Source organism: Zootoca vivipara, chromosome Z1 (genome assembly GCF_965207765.1).
Source record: "Zootoca vivipara chromosome Z1, rZooViv2.hap1.1, whole genome shotgun sequence".
Taxonomy (NCBI): Eukaryota; Metazoa; Chordata; class Lepidosauria; order Squamata; family Lacertidae; genus Zootoca; species Zootoca vivipara.
The window spans coordinates 28,438,484-28,455,576 of NC_142583.1; the positions used below are offsets into that span (position 1 = coordinate 28,438,484).

At 42.4% G+C, this 17,093-nt stretch overlaps 1 protein-coding gene across 2 annotated transcripts in view; it reads left to right on the forward strand.

Annotated features, from left to right (window-relative positions):
• Nucleotides 1-17,093, forward strand: part of GLRA3 (glycine receptor alpha 3) — a 69,045-nt gene that overhangs the window by 13,322 nt on the left and 38,630 nt on the right. For both annotated transcript variants that reach the window (XM_088659721.1, XM_088659713.1), the window contains exon 2: nt 9,608-9,735. In XM_088659721.1, coding sequence (XP_088515847.1) covers nt 9,608-9,735 — 128 coding nt within the window. The remainder of the gene's footprint in view (nt 1-9,607; nt 9,736-17,093) is intronic.

Here is a 17,093-nt window from a genome sequence, read left to right on the forward strand (position 1 = left end):
ATGAATTAATCCGTTCCAGATGGGTCCGCGGTGTTCATAAACCGAAAATTCATAAACCGAGGTGTTCATAAACCGAGGTTCCACTGTAATGTTATTGTCCACATCTCTGACATGGAAGAGGCACTAACATGTTTCTCATCTGTCCATATACACAATGTAGCTCTCCAAAGCCAAGTTAGTGAAAATTCTCTTGGTGACCTCCATCCAGTTTCCATTTTACCTTCTCTTAAGACCAGCCATTGCCAACTGACTGCTCTCTAGATGCATTCGACTACAAACCCCACAGAGGCATGAGAGTGATGGTTGGAGCTGGTAGGCATTTGTAGTCCAAAATATCTAGAGGGAACCAAGCTGGTGAAGGCTGGTCTAAACACTCACACTTGAAGTCCAAGTGTTGTGCTGTTTTTAAAGCTGCTAATAAAGATATGCAGAACATGAGGAGAATAATTCCATGCCTTCTGCATATATAAAACTTGCATTAAGCTGTAACTGCAATGGTAATAAAGAAATGTGCCTTTATATTGTGCTCCCACTCGTTAAAGAGTCTTGTTTTTGCAAAGGCAGCATGTGATATAACTGGGCAATTCTTCACAGAAACTATCTGTGAGCAAAATATGTCTCATTTGTTTCTTGTTAAGGTTCCCTGCACGAGTTTGTTTTCCTGTCAAATATATAAAGACATAGCCGCTAACTGTGTTTCTACTTACTCCTTCACTTGCCGATGTTACAGTAACGAGAAGTGACCTACAGTGAAGCTAGGCTAGGCTAGCAAATCTTCTACCATCTAGGTTAAACATACATAACTTAGTCATTGTGACACTGGAGTAAAAACCTGAAAAGCTGGGTTGTTTGGTTTTTGCATTTTTCTATGTCAAGAACAGGCAGGAGTCTGAAGGTTGTGCAGAGGAGGCAGAGGGGCAGGAGAATGATCCAGAGAAATGGGCCAGTGATTTGAGTGGTTTTGTGCCACCTGTGAAGCAGGGAGAAAAGACTCAGAGGTGAGGAAAGAGTTGGAGGAAGGCTCAGAGGTGGAAGAGACAGTCCCAAAGAGAGTTGGGCTGCTAGGATCTCCTCCATTGCCTCCCCCACTGTCTCCAAGGACAAGGAAGGGTTTAAAGTTTCAGGAGCAGCTGGAGATGTGAGAAGTTGCTGGTTGCTTGTGCACACCACGTCAGAGGAGGGGGTTTAAATGTGCTGAAGGGGGCATGGTGCGCTGTTGCTCCAAATGTTGGGTAGGAGCACAGGTCTGAAGATGGACGTGTCTAGCAAGCTCTTTAGCAAGTGGTGCATGTAATTCTTGTGCCTTAGGAGCAGATGTAATTTAGTGCTTTGCCAATACAGAACTAAACTTCTAGTTGTGTGTCCTCCTTGTGGGAGCTGGACCATATCTGCCAAGTCTCTCACGGAGAAATCCAGGATCGGCAGCCGCGCGACATCGGAAGTTGCGTAGACGCAACTTCTGGTGTCGCTTTGCCCATCTATGGGCACCCAAAATTGCCAGCGCTAGCACCGGAAGTTGCATCTACGCATGTTGGGAAGTGTGTAGACGCAACTTCTGGCGCCGGCACCGGCCATTTTTTGGTGCCCATTGATGGGCAAAGCGACACCGGAAGTTGCATTTGCGCACTTCCGGACATGCGTAGACGCGACTTTCGGTGCTGGCGCCGGCCAGTTTCTGGTGCCCATAGATGGGCAAAGCGGCACCAGAAAAATGGCCGCCGACAGGAGCCAAAATAAGGGAGATTAACGGGAGAGAAGCTGAAATGGGAGACCGCCGGGAAACGGTAAGGAAAAAAGGGGTTTTCCCGGGAAATATGGGGTACTTGGCAGCTATGCTCTGGACAATATACTATATATTTTGGAATGTTGCTTGTTGTTTGTGTATTTGGGGTGTATGGGGTGTTAGTGGGTGGGTGACATGTCATACTCCTTCTGGGGTAGTTTGTCCACCTTTGGTCCCCACCCTACACTCAGCTGTCACCTAGAAGCTGTCAGTATGTGACAGCAACCACACCCTGGGAATGGCTTCAACTGGCCAGCAAAACCAGGTGAGGGTATCTGGTGGGTCTCAGCATACAGTTTAACACCCCAAACTCATAACAACACAATACTAAGGTTTTACAGTGGTACCTCATGTTGTGAATGGGATCCGTTCCAGCGGCCCGTTCGCAACATGAAAAGGTTGCAACATGAAGTGCTGCATCTGCGTACGCGCATGACGCAATATGGTGCTTCTGCGCATGCGCAAAGCTTGATTTAGCACTTCTGCACATGTGCACAGGTCACAGACGCGCCAAACCCAGAAGTAACCTGTTCCGGGACTTCCGGGTTCAGCACATCATGAAGCGGATGTATCCTGAGGTATGACTATACTTGGTAAGGAAGCACTTATGGTGACTTTACTGCTTTATTGCTTCCAGTCTCTAATCTAGAGGTGGGAGAAGAAACTAGTACCTAAGCTTGTTTGTTTGTTTTTCTTCTGCTCTTGAAAGCATTCTGCAAATAATTTTTAAATAATGCACAATACAAATACAGGCGGCAATATCCTTCACAGTTCTTTGTCAGCAGCAGACTTTGATATAATTTGGTGTGTGGAAGGACAGTTTCTTAACATGTGGCTGTCATTTTTTCCTAACTACTATTCAAGAATGATGTCTTCTCCAGCTGTGGTCAGACCAGTATAGTATAGTATAGTATAGTATAGTATAGTATAGTATAGTATAGTATAGTATAGTATAGTATAGTATGTACATGTACATGTACATGTAGTGTACATGTTTGATATTCAATATGCATGTCCAAATTATGCTGATACTTTGTCAGATGTAGACATAAACTCATATCAGTTTTTCCTTCAGTGCACTCCTTATAAAACTTTGATGTTGTTAATGCCCATCTACTGTAAGTACTTGCCTATTTGCCAGTGCTTAAATGTGTTTCTTCCATGAATTCCCTTATCACACTCCACTGGAAACTGTTTTTCCCGCTTTTAGCAAGCATTCAAGCTGAAACTTTGCTCTTTCATTAGTCAGACCAGAAATATGGGTGTTTAGGTCCAAGGTGGGCTCCTTCACAGCACCTCAGAATGCTGTAAATGATTCTTGATTTCAGCAAGGCCTTTGACAAGGTGCCCCATGATATTCTTATAAAGAAGCTGGTAAAATGTGGGCTAGACAATGCTACCATTCAGTGGATTTGTAACTGGCTGATTGACCGAACCCAAAGGGTGCTCATCAATGACTCCTCTTCATCCTGGAGAGAAATGACTAGTGGGGTGCCACAGGGTTCTGTCTTAGGCCCAGTCTTATTCAACATCTTTATCAATGACTTGGATGATGGGCATGAAGGCATCCTAATCAAGTTTGCAGATGACACCAAATTAGGAGGGGTGGCTAATACCCCAGAGGACAGGATCACACTTCAAAATGACCTTAACAGATTAGACAACTGGGCCAAAGCAAACAAGATGAATTTTAACAGGGAGAAATGTAAATTACTGCACTTGGGCAAAAAAAAAGAAAGGATATAATACAGGATGGGTGACACCTGGTTTGAGAGCAGAACATGTGAAAAGGATCTAGGAGTCTTGGTAGACCACAAACTTGACATGAGTCAACAGTGTGATGCAGCAGCTTAAAAAGCCAATGCACATCTGGGCTGCAACAATAGGAGTATAGCATCTAGATCAAGGGAAGTAATAGTACCACTGTATTCTGCTCTGGTCAGACCTCACCTGGAGTACTGTGTCCAGTTCTGGGCACCACAGTTCAAGAAGGATACTGAGGTGTCCAGAGGAGGGCAACCAAAATGGTCAAAGGCCTGGAAACGATGCCTTATGAGAAACGGCTTACGGAGCTGGGTATGTTTAGCCTGGAGAAGAGAAGGTTAAGGGGTGATATGATAGCCATGTTCAAATATATAAAAGGATGTCATATAGAGGAGGGAGAAAGGTTGTTTTCTGCTGCTGCAGAGAAGCGGACATGGAGCAATGGATTCAAACTACAAGAAAGAAGATTCCACCTAAACATTAGGAAGAACTTCCTGACAGTAAGAGCTGTTCGACAGCGGAATTTTCTGCCAAGGAGTGTGGTGGAGTCTCCTTCTTTGGATGTCTTCAAGCAGAGGCTTGACAGGCATATGTCAAGAATGCTTTGATTGTGTTTCCTGCTTGGCAGGGAGTTGGACTGGATGGCCCTTGTGGTCTCTTCCAACTCTATGATTCTATGATTCCTTGATTGTAGAGAAAGTTGGGTGGCCATCTCTCAGGCATGCATTGCAGATCCTGTGTTTTTAGTGCAATCTTGAAGAATTTATCTTCAATATTTAAAAACAGGTACCTTCTAGGGGGGAAAATTGAAAAGCACAAAACTTGAAACTGCTAAATTTAAATTGCAAGAATAAGTAACACAATAATATTTTATTATCTTTCTCAAATGCAGATGTTTTAGCACACAAATCTTTTTGAATAATCTTGTCTCTAAAAAGTTTCAGTTTTAGGCACATCAAAAGATCACTTTGCGTGCATTTTCCTTTGCTAATTTGGCCACCAGTTCCTTCAAGTCAAGGGCTGATGCTTGAGCATGTTCAAATGATATAATTGACAAACCAAGTAGTCTCTTTTGCAACATCGTTGAGCATATGTAAGTTATTATAAGTTTGCACTTTCAGAAACTGCAGTCACCACTTGCCACTGATACTGGAAGTGTTTAGAAGGACCCTTAGAGCAACAGAAACATTAGGCACATTATCCAGGAATTTTTGTTGTCATATGAAGAAAAATACTCCCTGTGGTGGCATAAACCTTGAGCGAGTCCTTGAGCTGTTGCTGTAAGTTCACAGCACAGATTGTCAGCATCAATCTATTTGGTTCCATTGTGCATTAAGGTCCTTTCCAACTGTATGTCAGCCTGGAAAGCTCGGTTGGTTAGAGCATTGTGAGGGACAAGGGATATCGCGAAGTCCCTCCCCTCCTGAGTTCAAGCCCATCCCCGAGCACAGGGGAAAGCAGAGGGAGCTCCGATTCCAGTGGGGAAGCAGGAAGTCGTGTCCGAGGCTCAGGCAAGGTAGCGGAGCCAGGGTCCCAGGTGGGACAGGAAGGGGCGAATAAGGGGGGGAGACCCATCCCCCCAACTCCGGAATTACGCAGAAAGAGGAGGGGAAAGAGGATGGGTCTGCCAAAGCTTTTGTGTTGGAGAAAGACGCGCCAAAAGCCATTCGGAGGTTCTGAAACCGAATGACCACATCGCTCCGTGTAAATAGCAATGATTTCAGCACTGTAAATACGCAGCACCAATAAAAGAATAAAATGCAGAGCTGCGTAGCGTCGTTACTCTGAAGTAGCCTGCTCCGGCCACTGTGACAAGCATGGTGCTGATAATGCCAAGGTTGCAAGTTTGACCCCTGTAATATGGGACAGCTTCATATTCCTGCACTGCAGGGTGTTGGACTAGAATAGATGATCCTCCAACTCTATGATTCTTGGTAACATTTGGTTTTGCACTCAAGCAACAGGATTGTGTCAGGGACTTGAGCCTAGAAGGGACATGTTGTTTTCAGTTCAGTGCCAGGACTCAAGTCATGTACTAAAGATATGAAGAGTCAGGAATGCCTGAGTTTGTGCAGAGTATAGGCTGGTTTTTATTTTAAATTTCCACCACACCTAATTCTTAGTTGAGGCTCGGGAGCAGGTGAAGCAACAGCAGAGACTGAGTGCCTCATAAAGATACATTTTTTTTATTAATCAGGCATGACTTCTGGTAACTGGAGTAATATTGTGATGAGTACTGAGTAATGTATTGAGGGGGTAAAAAAAATCGTATGAAGCCAAACATTACATTTCTTTTCCCTTCAGGCGTGTTTGGGGTTCTTTTCAGCACAGACTGCTGTAGTCATTCTGTGTATTTATTGACTACTTTTCATTCTTTTTAGGGAACCTAAAAACAATTCTATTTAAAATAAAAATAAACTAACTTGTTTTAGTTTAAATAGGTTATACTGGGACTGTGATCTTCTGTGTATGTGAACATCCTTTAGAATGTCACAGAGAGTTCAGAATGCACAAGAAGAGCAGGATATTTAAAATGACACTTTTCATGTTGGGCCAAGATGACAATTTTGCCTGGGAGAGAGTTGCTTTCATTGACTTTAGTTTTAATTCCACTGCAGAGGCTTCTTTTAAAGGAAGATGAACTTGGTGCACAACGAGTTGTCTGGAACAATCTGTTGCCATATGACCTCCTGGGGTGAAGAGTTTACTTCAGGGGAGATATTGTTCTATCCAGGTTATGGGGTGCATAACACCTCAAGCACCATGCTGACAGTTCTAGGTAAGCTGTCTTTCTGTAGAACGTACCATAATAAATCTAAGTTAGCCATGCCCATTAACTTCAATTGATCTAATCTGGACAAGAACTGAATGCCACCCACACATTTTATCTCACTTTCAATTTTCCTTCAACACCTTCTCTGGCACTTTTGCCTCAGAGGAAGGAGACTTTCATCTACCCCCCAAACTCTTCTGTCTTCTAGCCATTTTTACTCAGCACATAAAAAAAATTCAGATGCTGGCATTAGTCCAAGCAAAAGGGGGTGGCATAGCTAAAGGGTAGGGGAAGTTGTAGCACCAAGGTCCACTAGTGGGTCATGTGGCCCACTGTTTTAGAAGCACAGCTGTAGTGTCATTCAAATGGATTTAGAAAAAAAATATGTATTCCCCCCCCCCTGAAATGTATGACACAGGTAAAATGTAGAAGAGTATTCTTATTTTATTATTTTTATTTATTTAACATACTGCCTTTCATCAGAAGATCTCAGGGTGGTTCACAGAATAAAATACAGGGTGAAACACAAGTAAATAATTAAGCCAAAACAACAAAACAATAACCCTCCCCCCTTCCCACAGACACCCTTAAAAGGCTGTAGAGTATTACTCAACCCAACGCCTGTTTCTAGTCACTGGGGGCTTAGTCACTGGGGGCTTAATACTCGTTTTAGTCTTGTGGTGTCATTGCTGCCACCATGCCAAATTGTTGTGATGCAAAGCCTCTTAGTGTGTGATGTGATTTAAGCTGTAGTGTGTAATCAGCAAAAGTCACATGATGTGGGGGTACTTTATGCATTCTTCCTGTGGACTAAGCTTTCATAGGGAGTCACCTACTTCACCGTTTGTATGAAATGGATTTGTGTTGCTCTGGGAAATGGCTGAGACAAACCGTTGAAGTAGATTTAGAAGGAAGCATGTTGAAGGATGAACCAAGTTAAAGAGATAAGAATGAAAGATAATGGGTGGCATCTTGTTCCCCCTGACATTAAGAGGTGTTCTTGACATTGGGTTTCAGTACATGGAACACTTTTAATCTGTGATACAGCAGTAGCTCTGTGCAAATGGTTGATCCAACATGCGTAAAAGGGATTGGGATTTGATCGCTTTACCCAATTTCTCTCTGCCACACCCTCAAAGTCTATGACTGGCAGTCAAATTTGCATAGGCACCTTCACGCATAAAACACAATGGGTGGCTCTTGCTGCAACATCCAGACACTTAATTATTGGCACCTGCTTGCATTCAGCTGCATGTTCAGACTCTGAGGCTGCAATCTATGCCCATTTAAATGGATGTAAACCTAGCTGAACACTATGAATATATGCAAATGGCTGTGCTTCCAAGTCCATTCCTATACAGTCGTACCTTGGTTCTCAAACAGAATGCATTCTGGGAGTCTGTTCAACTCCCGAAACCATTCGAAAACCAAGGCGTGGCTTCCAATTTGCTGCAGGAGAGTCCTGCAGCCAATCGGAGGCCACAGAAACTGTGTCAGATGTTCAGCTTCCAAAAATCATTCGAAAACTTGAACACTCACCTCCAGGTTTCGATTGTTGGGGAGCCGATTTGCTCGGGAGCCAAGGCGTTTGAGATCCAAAGTACGACTGTATGTTATTTATACAACACAGCCTAAGTACAGAGGATTAGGCCATCGGTGGGTGACTGGGAGAATCTTTGCATGCATTACCAGTCAGTCTTGTAATTTATTCTTGTGTAATGCCATGGTGGCTATACAGTGGTACCTCAGGTTTCAAACACCTTGGGTTACAAACACTTCGGGTTACAGACTCTGCTAACCCAGAAGTAGTATCTCCGGTTAAGAACTTTACCTCAGGATGAGAACAGAAATTGTGCGCCGGTGGCGCAGCGGCAACAGGAAGCCCCATTAGCTAAAGTGGTATCTCAGGTTAAGAACGGTTACAGGTTAAGAACAGACGTCCGGAATGAATTAAGTTCGTAACCAGAGTTACCACTGTATGCTACTTCCAGAATCAACAGAGGCAGTTTTCTGAACACTAACCACTGGAGAAGAGCAGTGAGAGAGCGTGGTTACCCTCAAATTCAGCTTGTGGTCTTCCCGTGGATATTCAGTAAGCTATGGTGGCAAACAGAATGTGCTGTCTCTGACCCCTGCTGTCTCCCTCAGCAAATTGGAGGGTGGCCATTTGCCGTGGGTTGAGGAATGCTGCCCTAACTGTGTAGGTTCCCCACACAAAGAGGAGCTCTGGGAAAATCAGGATTATATGTGGTGCAGGAAGCCCCCATGAATAGGACAAGGCCACAACTTGTAGCAGGTGAGGGAGGGCCCAAAGCTTAAGTTATTCACTTCTACTCTCATGTTCTACTACCGTGAGTCCAAGTGGAGCAGCTGTTGCTGTCCGGTGAGGAAGATGAGGAGCAGACTGAGAGGGAGGATGCAGCCTCCTATGCATTTAGATGTTGGAAAAGTGTATGCAGTCCCATTAGCTGCCTATCTTGCTCTAGCCATGGAGCAGCAAGATCCCCTAGCAATGAATGAGGGTTATAACCTGCCAGGAGGGGAGTCTGGGCAGCTGGAGCAACAGCTTATGGGACTGACCTCCATCCCATCACTGAAAACTCAGGGCTGCCTCTGCTGTTGGTAACAGATGCATGCTCTTCATAGAAGCTTGTGCCAGTCTCACAGGGACAGCACGCCACAGCTGAACTCAAAATCTGACAGGGAGGTGTGACCATTTGTTGGGACATCTTTGCAGCTTTCATCTATTTTCAGATCCCTGATGCTGATCTTAAATTCTCTAGCTGTGCTTTTGGCAATCTGTACCCATAGCCTGACCTCTGGCACTGTAAGCCTTAGATAAAGCTTTCCTCCTTACTCGCATGTAAGAACCTCTGTTGTAGCATTTGGGCCACTTATGAGTTGAATTCCTGAATAGGGTTTATATCCCATGGAAATATATTTCACAATGGGAGTCATTCACTTCTTGGGCATCCCAGATGAAATTTATTAAAAGAGCTTTGGTACAGCTTTTTTCCACTAAGCCACAACTTTGGTTTCCACTGATATTTGCTTAGGGTGGCAAACTTAAAAATACTGTATATTCATTTTCTCATTTGGTGTTATTCTGTTAAAATATGATTGGTTAATTTAGGGAAGGGGAAAATATGGAAAGTAGTACCAATGTAATTCTCAATTTAGTTTTCAACAATTATCATTTAAGCTCATTCTTACAAAGACATCATTTTTGAATCTCAAAAATGTTGGGTGCTTAAGTTGATTAAAAGTGTGATTTTGCTTGCTTTTAGTTTGGTGGCCACAAAGGAAACAGGCAGTGCAAGATCACGCAGCATGCCAATGTCGCCATCAGATTTCCTGGATAAATTAATGGGTAGGATGTCTGGCTACGATGCAAGAATAAGACCGAACTTCAAAGGTAATGTCATCTCCCAGGTGTCCATTTGGGTTATAATGTTGCTTGAATTGTTTTAGAAGCAAGAAAAATTTTTGGCTCATAATTGAGAATATGGTTTTAATCATTCACACTTCAGCAATCTTTTCTTTTTTAAAACAACAACTACATGTTCTTCTGCTGGTTCAAACTTCTAGAGACATTACAGTGCTAAATTTCAATTGGAATAGAGAATTCCTGCAACATTTTTGGATGACAGAAAATAAATTACTAAATGTAGTTAAGGTTATGTTAGAAACATTAAAGAATATTGCAGCTATTCAGTGCCAAACAGTTCTGTAATACACCTGTTATGAAGTTTCAAACTGGCTGTGACAGTCTTGTCACACAAAATGGGAAGAACGCAGAACTAGTTTGCCCACCTCCTGACTTCGCCCCAGCTAGTCCTCCCTGCTATCCTGCAGAAAGTCCCCAAAACATCACACAAGCGGATAGCTATAACAGGTAGCACAGTGATAAAACAGTTACCGTAGTTATGAGTAGGATGGGGTGAAAAAAATGCACCCTGTTGCAATTAAACATCCACATGCCCACATAGTTTAAAAGCAACCACAGACATTGCATGGCATTTAAATATACAAAGGTGGAAGTATTTCTAGAACTGGCTGGAAATAATAATAAAAAATAGACAGATATGAGATTCCTTAGGCCAATGGTACTCTGCTATGCTCCCTTGAAAAGATGGGCTGTTATGGGTGCTGCTGAGAACTTACGTTATTCAAATATTCTGTTTGTTTCAAGCCATCAGGTGCTAGAGATTTGGTCAGAACTAAAACTTAGATGCTGCAGTGCTGTCAGGGTCACACAAGTGTTGTGGGGAAACTAAAACACTGGGTCAGGATAAGGATAGAGAGAAGTGCCCACCATTCCTAAAGGAGGGAGACCACTACATGGGTTTTAGGTGGCTCAGCCATTTCTGATCCTGGCTCTGTGCTTGTATTGGAATCTTATTCAATAGTGATGTGGATGAGTAAGCCAATGGTGTGGGTCTTTCACACACAATAATCACCTAATTGGGAAAGACACACACAGTTTGTCCTGCCCACATGATTCCAGTATTCGTGTCCAGTCTTTGTGTGACTACCATCCATGTGGAGGATTGCATCATGCAATTATATGTGGGAGGAAAATATGAAACCCTATGACCCATGTGTATGGATTGGCCAGAGCCTTCAGTAGCAAAGTAATGTGGGGGTGTAGGTTGCTAGACCATTTTATCCCATTTGCTTGCATACAGTGCTCCCCTCTTTCGAGATACTCTCTTTCACACAAAATGGTTTCCATAGGGAGGTTTATTTAAATCATTCCCCATGGTGACTTGGACCACATAGTAAGCTATCAGTGTTCTCAGTGGACAATGACCGCTCCCTTTCTCAAGCTCTGGGAGGAAGACCTTTCATTGCCTACAGACAGCCACCCAATCTTAAACAACTCCTCACCCACAATAATACAACCACCAGACTTAACATGGACACTGGTACCAGAGCCTGCAATAAACCCAGATGCCAACTTTGCTGCCACATACACCCAGACAACACCATTACTGGCCCCAACAACATCCAACATACCATCTCAGGACTATTTAATTGCTCATCCTCTAACATTGTGTATGCCATCAAATGCCAACAGTGCCCTTCAGCTCTCTATATTGGACAAACAGGCCAAACCCTACGCCAAAGGATAAATGGACATAAATCTGACATCAGGAACCAGAAGACAGAAAAACCAGTAGGAGAACACTTCAATCTCCCAGGACATTCTATACAAGATCTCAAAGTAGCTGTCTTACTACAAAAGAATTTCAGAAATAGACTGGAAAGAGAAGTTGCTGAATTGCAATTTATCACCAAGCTCAAAACCATGGAGGGACCTGGTTTGAACAGAGATATCGGGTTCTTATCTCATTATACATGATAAGCGATCTTCAGCCATCTCAACCCTTGCTTTTTCATGCAAAACCATTTGCAGTCGTTTGCGGTCATCAACAGCTATCAGTCAGTCAATCACCCATTTCCACCACCCTTCTGAGTGATCCCCCCTCCCCATCCCCACCCCTCCCCATCCCTTCTCTACATAAGTGCCTGGAAACTTCCATTTCACTGTATCTGAAGAAGTGTGCATGCACACGAAAGCTCATACCAAAATAAAAACTTAGTTGGTCTTTAAGGTGCTACTGAAGGAATTTTTTTATTTTAGTGTTCTCAGTGTCATCAAAACCTTAAACCCAAACATGTGCAGAGGAGCAGACTGAATTCCTTCATCTGCATAGCAACTCAGCGAACCACTTCACACAAACAGCTTCCTAGCCATGGGGAACCATTTAATTCTGCCTCCATGGGCAGCTATTCAATATGTGCTGATCCTTGTGTTGTTGGGTTTTTTTGCTTGGTGAGAGAAAAAAGAAGGTTGCTAAATAAGTGAACTTGCACAGTTACATAAGATATGCACTTCTAATATTACTTTCCTGATGTTGTGCCGGTATCATCTTCCTAATTACTCTCTCTGTCCCCCACTGCCAATGCTTTGCAGCCAAAGCTGTTCTCGTTTACTTACCATAGTTATTCCCATTAGCACATAAACTTCAAGTTCAATCTACCTTAGCTACGCTGCACAGAGGATGACTTCAGGCAAATAATAGGAGGCAATCCAATCTCTTTCCACTTTTTATTGGAATCTTTTAAAGATCTCCGGGGGAAAGCATTAGTAGAAAGCTGAAGGCATGGAGGGTCATTTGGAGATTGGATAGTGGAGCTTATTATAGACACCAGGAGGTTATGCCAACAGTGTGGAATAGGGCAGATGTTGAGCCAGTAGTGCATTCTTCTGCAACATGTTTTCTAAATACTGAAAGCCTTATTTTGTCATTGCTGGAATACAGAAGGGACACAAGTCTAATTTGGCACTTTTTCTTAAAAGTGTACTTTGCAAAAAATATAAAGCCAAACTATTATGCAGCAGTTAGTTTTAATGTTTTTAAGTCCTGTCCTTCTGCCACAGAGTGGCTTAACAGAAACATTAAACTGAAACAATCATGCTATAAAAATATCAATGAAATCACAAGATTGCAATTAAAATACTAAAGCACTAAGTAATATCTGTAAAATCATAGCCCAGAAACAATACAATTCATGTTCCAAAAGCAAGGATAAACAGGAACATCTTGAGATGCCATTTAAAGATGTCAGTTGTGGGAATACCTGCAAGGAGAGGTTTGGAATTATTGCTCAGATAAGCGTCCTCTTTGCTGAGTTTTGTGGTTTGTGTGTGTTTCTATACTGTGGGAGAAAATATTGCCAAATAGAATATCATATTATTTTGGACTCTGCACCTAAAGCCAACCAATGACTTAGCATGAATGCTCAAATGCCCTGGTTCCTGAGGCAGCCACATTGCTTCTTGCCAGGATTATGAAGAATTTCAGTTCAGTTATAATTTAAAGGTAAACCTACCTAATTCATGCTTTTTTAAAACAAGGCACAACACCCCTTGAACTTCGCACTGTTCCAAATTCCGCAGTGCTGTTTCCCAGCCAAGTAACATGTATAAGAATGCATATACTAAGGTAAAGCGTGCATAAAATGCAGATATTAATGAAAATATGATACGAAAATGCATTCTGTTAGGGGGAACTGCATTGAAAAAAGTGTATATAAGGAAAACTGCATACAAAAATGTGCATAGTGGGAGAAAACCACACTAAAAGGCTGAATTACCATGAAGGGGTTTGTTTGTTTTTCAAAAAATCTGCAAACTGATGCGGAAATATGGAAAACAACATATAAGTGGGGAAAATGAGAAACTAAGGGCTGATCCATATCTCTGCGTGCCCCACTGCTTTCCCTGTGGGAAAACCAGCAGTTTAGTGTTAAATTGGAACAAACAGCATTTGGCTTTTCCATGGATGGTCGTTGGTTCTGACTTAGGGCTAAAGAGTGGGTTTTCTGGGGCAAAGTGGTGGGGCGAAGGCAAAACTGCTTGGAACCATGCCTAGAAAAGCACAGGACTAGCAGAAAACTGCTCAGATCTGTGCTTTCTAGGCACAGGAAAAGAAAGAGCGTGGATGAGGCCCGATAGAAACCAAAATTGGCAGAATTGCACATTCCTTCTCCTCCCTGGGCTTTTTAGCTCAGTATGGTGCATCAATTGTGCTAAAATTTGGATTAGCATGTAATCTGAACTTGGGGTTGTAGCTAAGGTCTCTTCTCCTTGCAAACTGTAAGCATGGAACAAACCTTGGCTATAGGTCATGGTTGAGGTGGAGAGACCTTAGCTGTGATTACTGGTTTGAAAAACTCATAATGAGAACAGCCAATGGCCCACCTGGTCCAGCATATTGTCCTCACAGCAGCCAACAATGTGAGAAACCAGGAGGGCAGAACAGGAGCACAAGAGCACTCTCCTCTCCTGTGGTTTCCAGTAGCTGGTATTCGGAAGCATTGCTGCCTCCAACTGTGGAGGTGGAGCATAGCCATCCTGGCTTATAGCCATGGATAGCTCTCTCTCCTCCATGAATTTGTCTAATCCTCCAAATCAGTGACCATCACTGCCTCCTGGGAGACCCAGTTCCATAGTTTGACTGTGCACTGCATGAAGTAGAGGTTTCTTTTATCCGTCCTAAATCTTCCACACGCTCTGTCACACTTCAGTTAGCTAAAAACAACAACACAGAGGGGCATAGTAGGCGCAAATTGTTCTCTGGGACCTCTCACATTCAAGTGGTCATGGTAAACCATAGTCTAATGTAAAATCATTTTAAAAGCAAACTCTATTGTAGAGTATAACTGGTGCTTGATAGACGCCATTCCATCAGCTCTACATCTGAAAAAGCTTTGCCATGCATGGACTGCATACCTTAGAGTGGGGGCACGGAGGTTCTTTCTTGGATGGTTCAAGCACTTTCCGGCAGGCAAATTATTATTTCAATTATTGATTGTCAAGTGCATTGTTTTCTTACTACTGGCTTCTGTGCAGGAAAGCATCGGCAGTGACACAACTGCTTATCCCTTATGACAGTCTAGCTCATTATAAATAAATCAAAAAAACTTTTGTTTTTTAGCCTGTAGCAAAATGGTGGCAAAGCATCATTGTAATCTTCCGGTGATTCAATTGCTTTATTCATTCAGACACAGCCCTATGGTTCTTCATAGTGGTTTTTATTTAATGGTTGTTTTCCACCTCGCATGTGAATTGTTATTGTTATTCAAGAAGGACCTTAGGTTTAGTTTAATTTTCCTGGAATTAGATATGAATGGAAATGAATAAAATGCACTAATATCCTCCTTTTGTTATAACTACTTTTGATAATACATAATTATTCCCATTTTACAGATGTGCATCTAAGTCTGGGATATCTAAGGCCACTTGGTGGTTGATGGTGGGAGAGGAACTCAAACATTCTAGGTTAATGTTCAGTAGACTAATACCTGTTGCCCCTCGTAATTAAAATTAGAGTTAAACTATCCAAACATTTATTCCCTGAATATCAGACAGAAACTTAGATATGTTGCAGAGCAAAAGAGAGAGAGAGAGAGAGAGAGAGAGAGAGAGAGAGAGAGAGAGAGAGAGAGAGAGAGAGAGAGAGAGAAACATTGGCTGCATTCACAAGACAGTTTATTTCATTTCCCATTCATGAATTTCACCTTCAACCCCACAAGTGCACCCAGTGCATGTTAGAAGAAAAGAGGGAAAGTACAACAAAAGTGGTCTGTTACCATATATATATATAAGAGAGGACCAAGTACTAATGAGTCTCAAAAGACACCTTATTTGATTTTTTTAAAAGGAGATCACATACCTACACTATACAAAAGAATATAAGCCTCATCACCCCACCCCTCCTCTTCCCCCCTCTTCCTCCCCAACCTTATACTGTACTCAACACTAATGTCTCACAACAAATGTAACTGATTTGTAAGAACGACTGCACAACCTGAAAAAAGAGACAAGGCATGTACTTTTGTAAACCAAGAAAATCTTTAATAAGAATATTTTTTTAAAAAAAGGAGACCATTACTTCTGCAAAAAGCACTCTTCCTGTCAGAAGAATAATCCATTATTTCTTACATCAGCCATACAAAAGCTGCATTTTAGACATTAGAAGCACTGATTGAATGATTATTATTCCGGAATTTAATCCCTTTATGCAACAATTCTGAATTGCTCCATCTCTTCAGCAGTGCAGTGTGAACGTACTCCTGAGTGTTAGGTTTGAGAGGCATTTCATCCTCGCAGCACCCACTCGAAGGAAGGGCATGTCTGTGAGCAGAATCACATGTGTTTATTATTAGTAATAATAATTAATCACTTTACTAACAGAAATGGCTCAAACAGTGCTTTTTTTAAAAAGAAAAAAATGTGCTGGTACTCACCAGGATATTGTTACAGTAAATGACACACTTTTAACATTGGGGGAGGGGGAGAAGCTGCATAGACTTGCGTAGACTTGAGTACCCCCAGGAAAAAAAATCACTGGACTTGAAGCAATTTTACATACAGTTCTCCTAGTTCAGGAATGGAAAACCTCTGGCGATCCAGCGCCCAGTTATCCATTGGCCATTGAACATGCTGGCTGGGTCTCATTTATTTATTTAGTTAGAAGATTTCATGCCCACGCTTCCCAGAGCAGGATAGAACAACAACACAAGGATAGAAATAATTAAAACCATGGCAACTATCAAACCAATCCCAATGGAACAAAAGAGTACAAATTCAGCAAATACCTTAGCTGTCAAAGGCTGTGGTAAAGAGGTGCATCTTCAGCACACGGCAAAAGGAGCGCAGTAAAGTTGCTAGGCACTCCTCTGTGGGCACCAGAGTCCAACAACGCCTGGAGGTCAACAGGTTCCCCATCCTCACTAGTGGATCTCCCAGACAGAATGGAAAAATCCAGTGATATACATTCAAATGCATGTGAAACAAAGGGCTACAAAACCAGTGTTCAGAATGGGGTGTGGGGTTTTTTTGTGGGTTTTTTGGACCTCTGCAAATGTTGGATGTTGAGGCAGGGAATATGTCTAGACTGCCTTTGACAGATACCTGAGGGAGTGTGTCCCTTTTCTTCTACTTGACAACCCTGTCTAGCTTGTCAGGGTGGTAAAATGTGATTTGATTTAACTTAAAGGAATAGATCTGTTGAAATAGTGTCACTTTCAGTCATTGCACTGAAAGGCTGCAGTGTACATTGTTCCACTAAAAGTGACAAGCATACTGCCCATTATTATAGGTCTCATAGCAGGCGCTTAGCTGATCGTTCTGATCAGCTACCAACTGGTAGAACCAACTGGATTGCTTTTTCTCCTCCAAAGGTAAATGACTTTAGCATC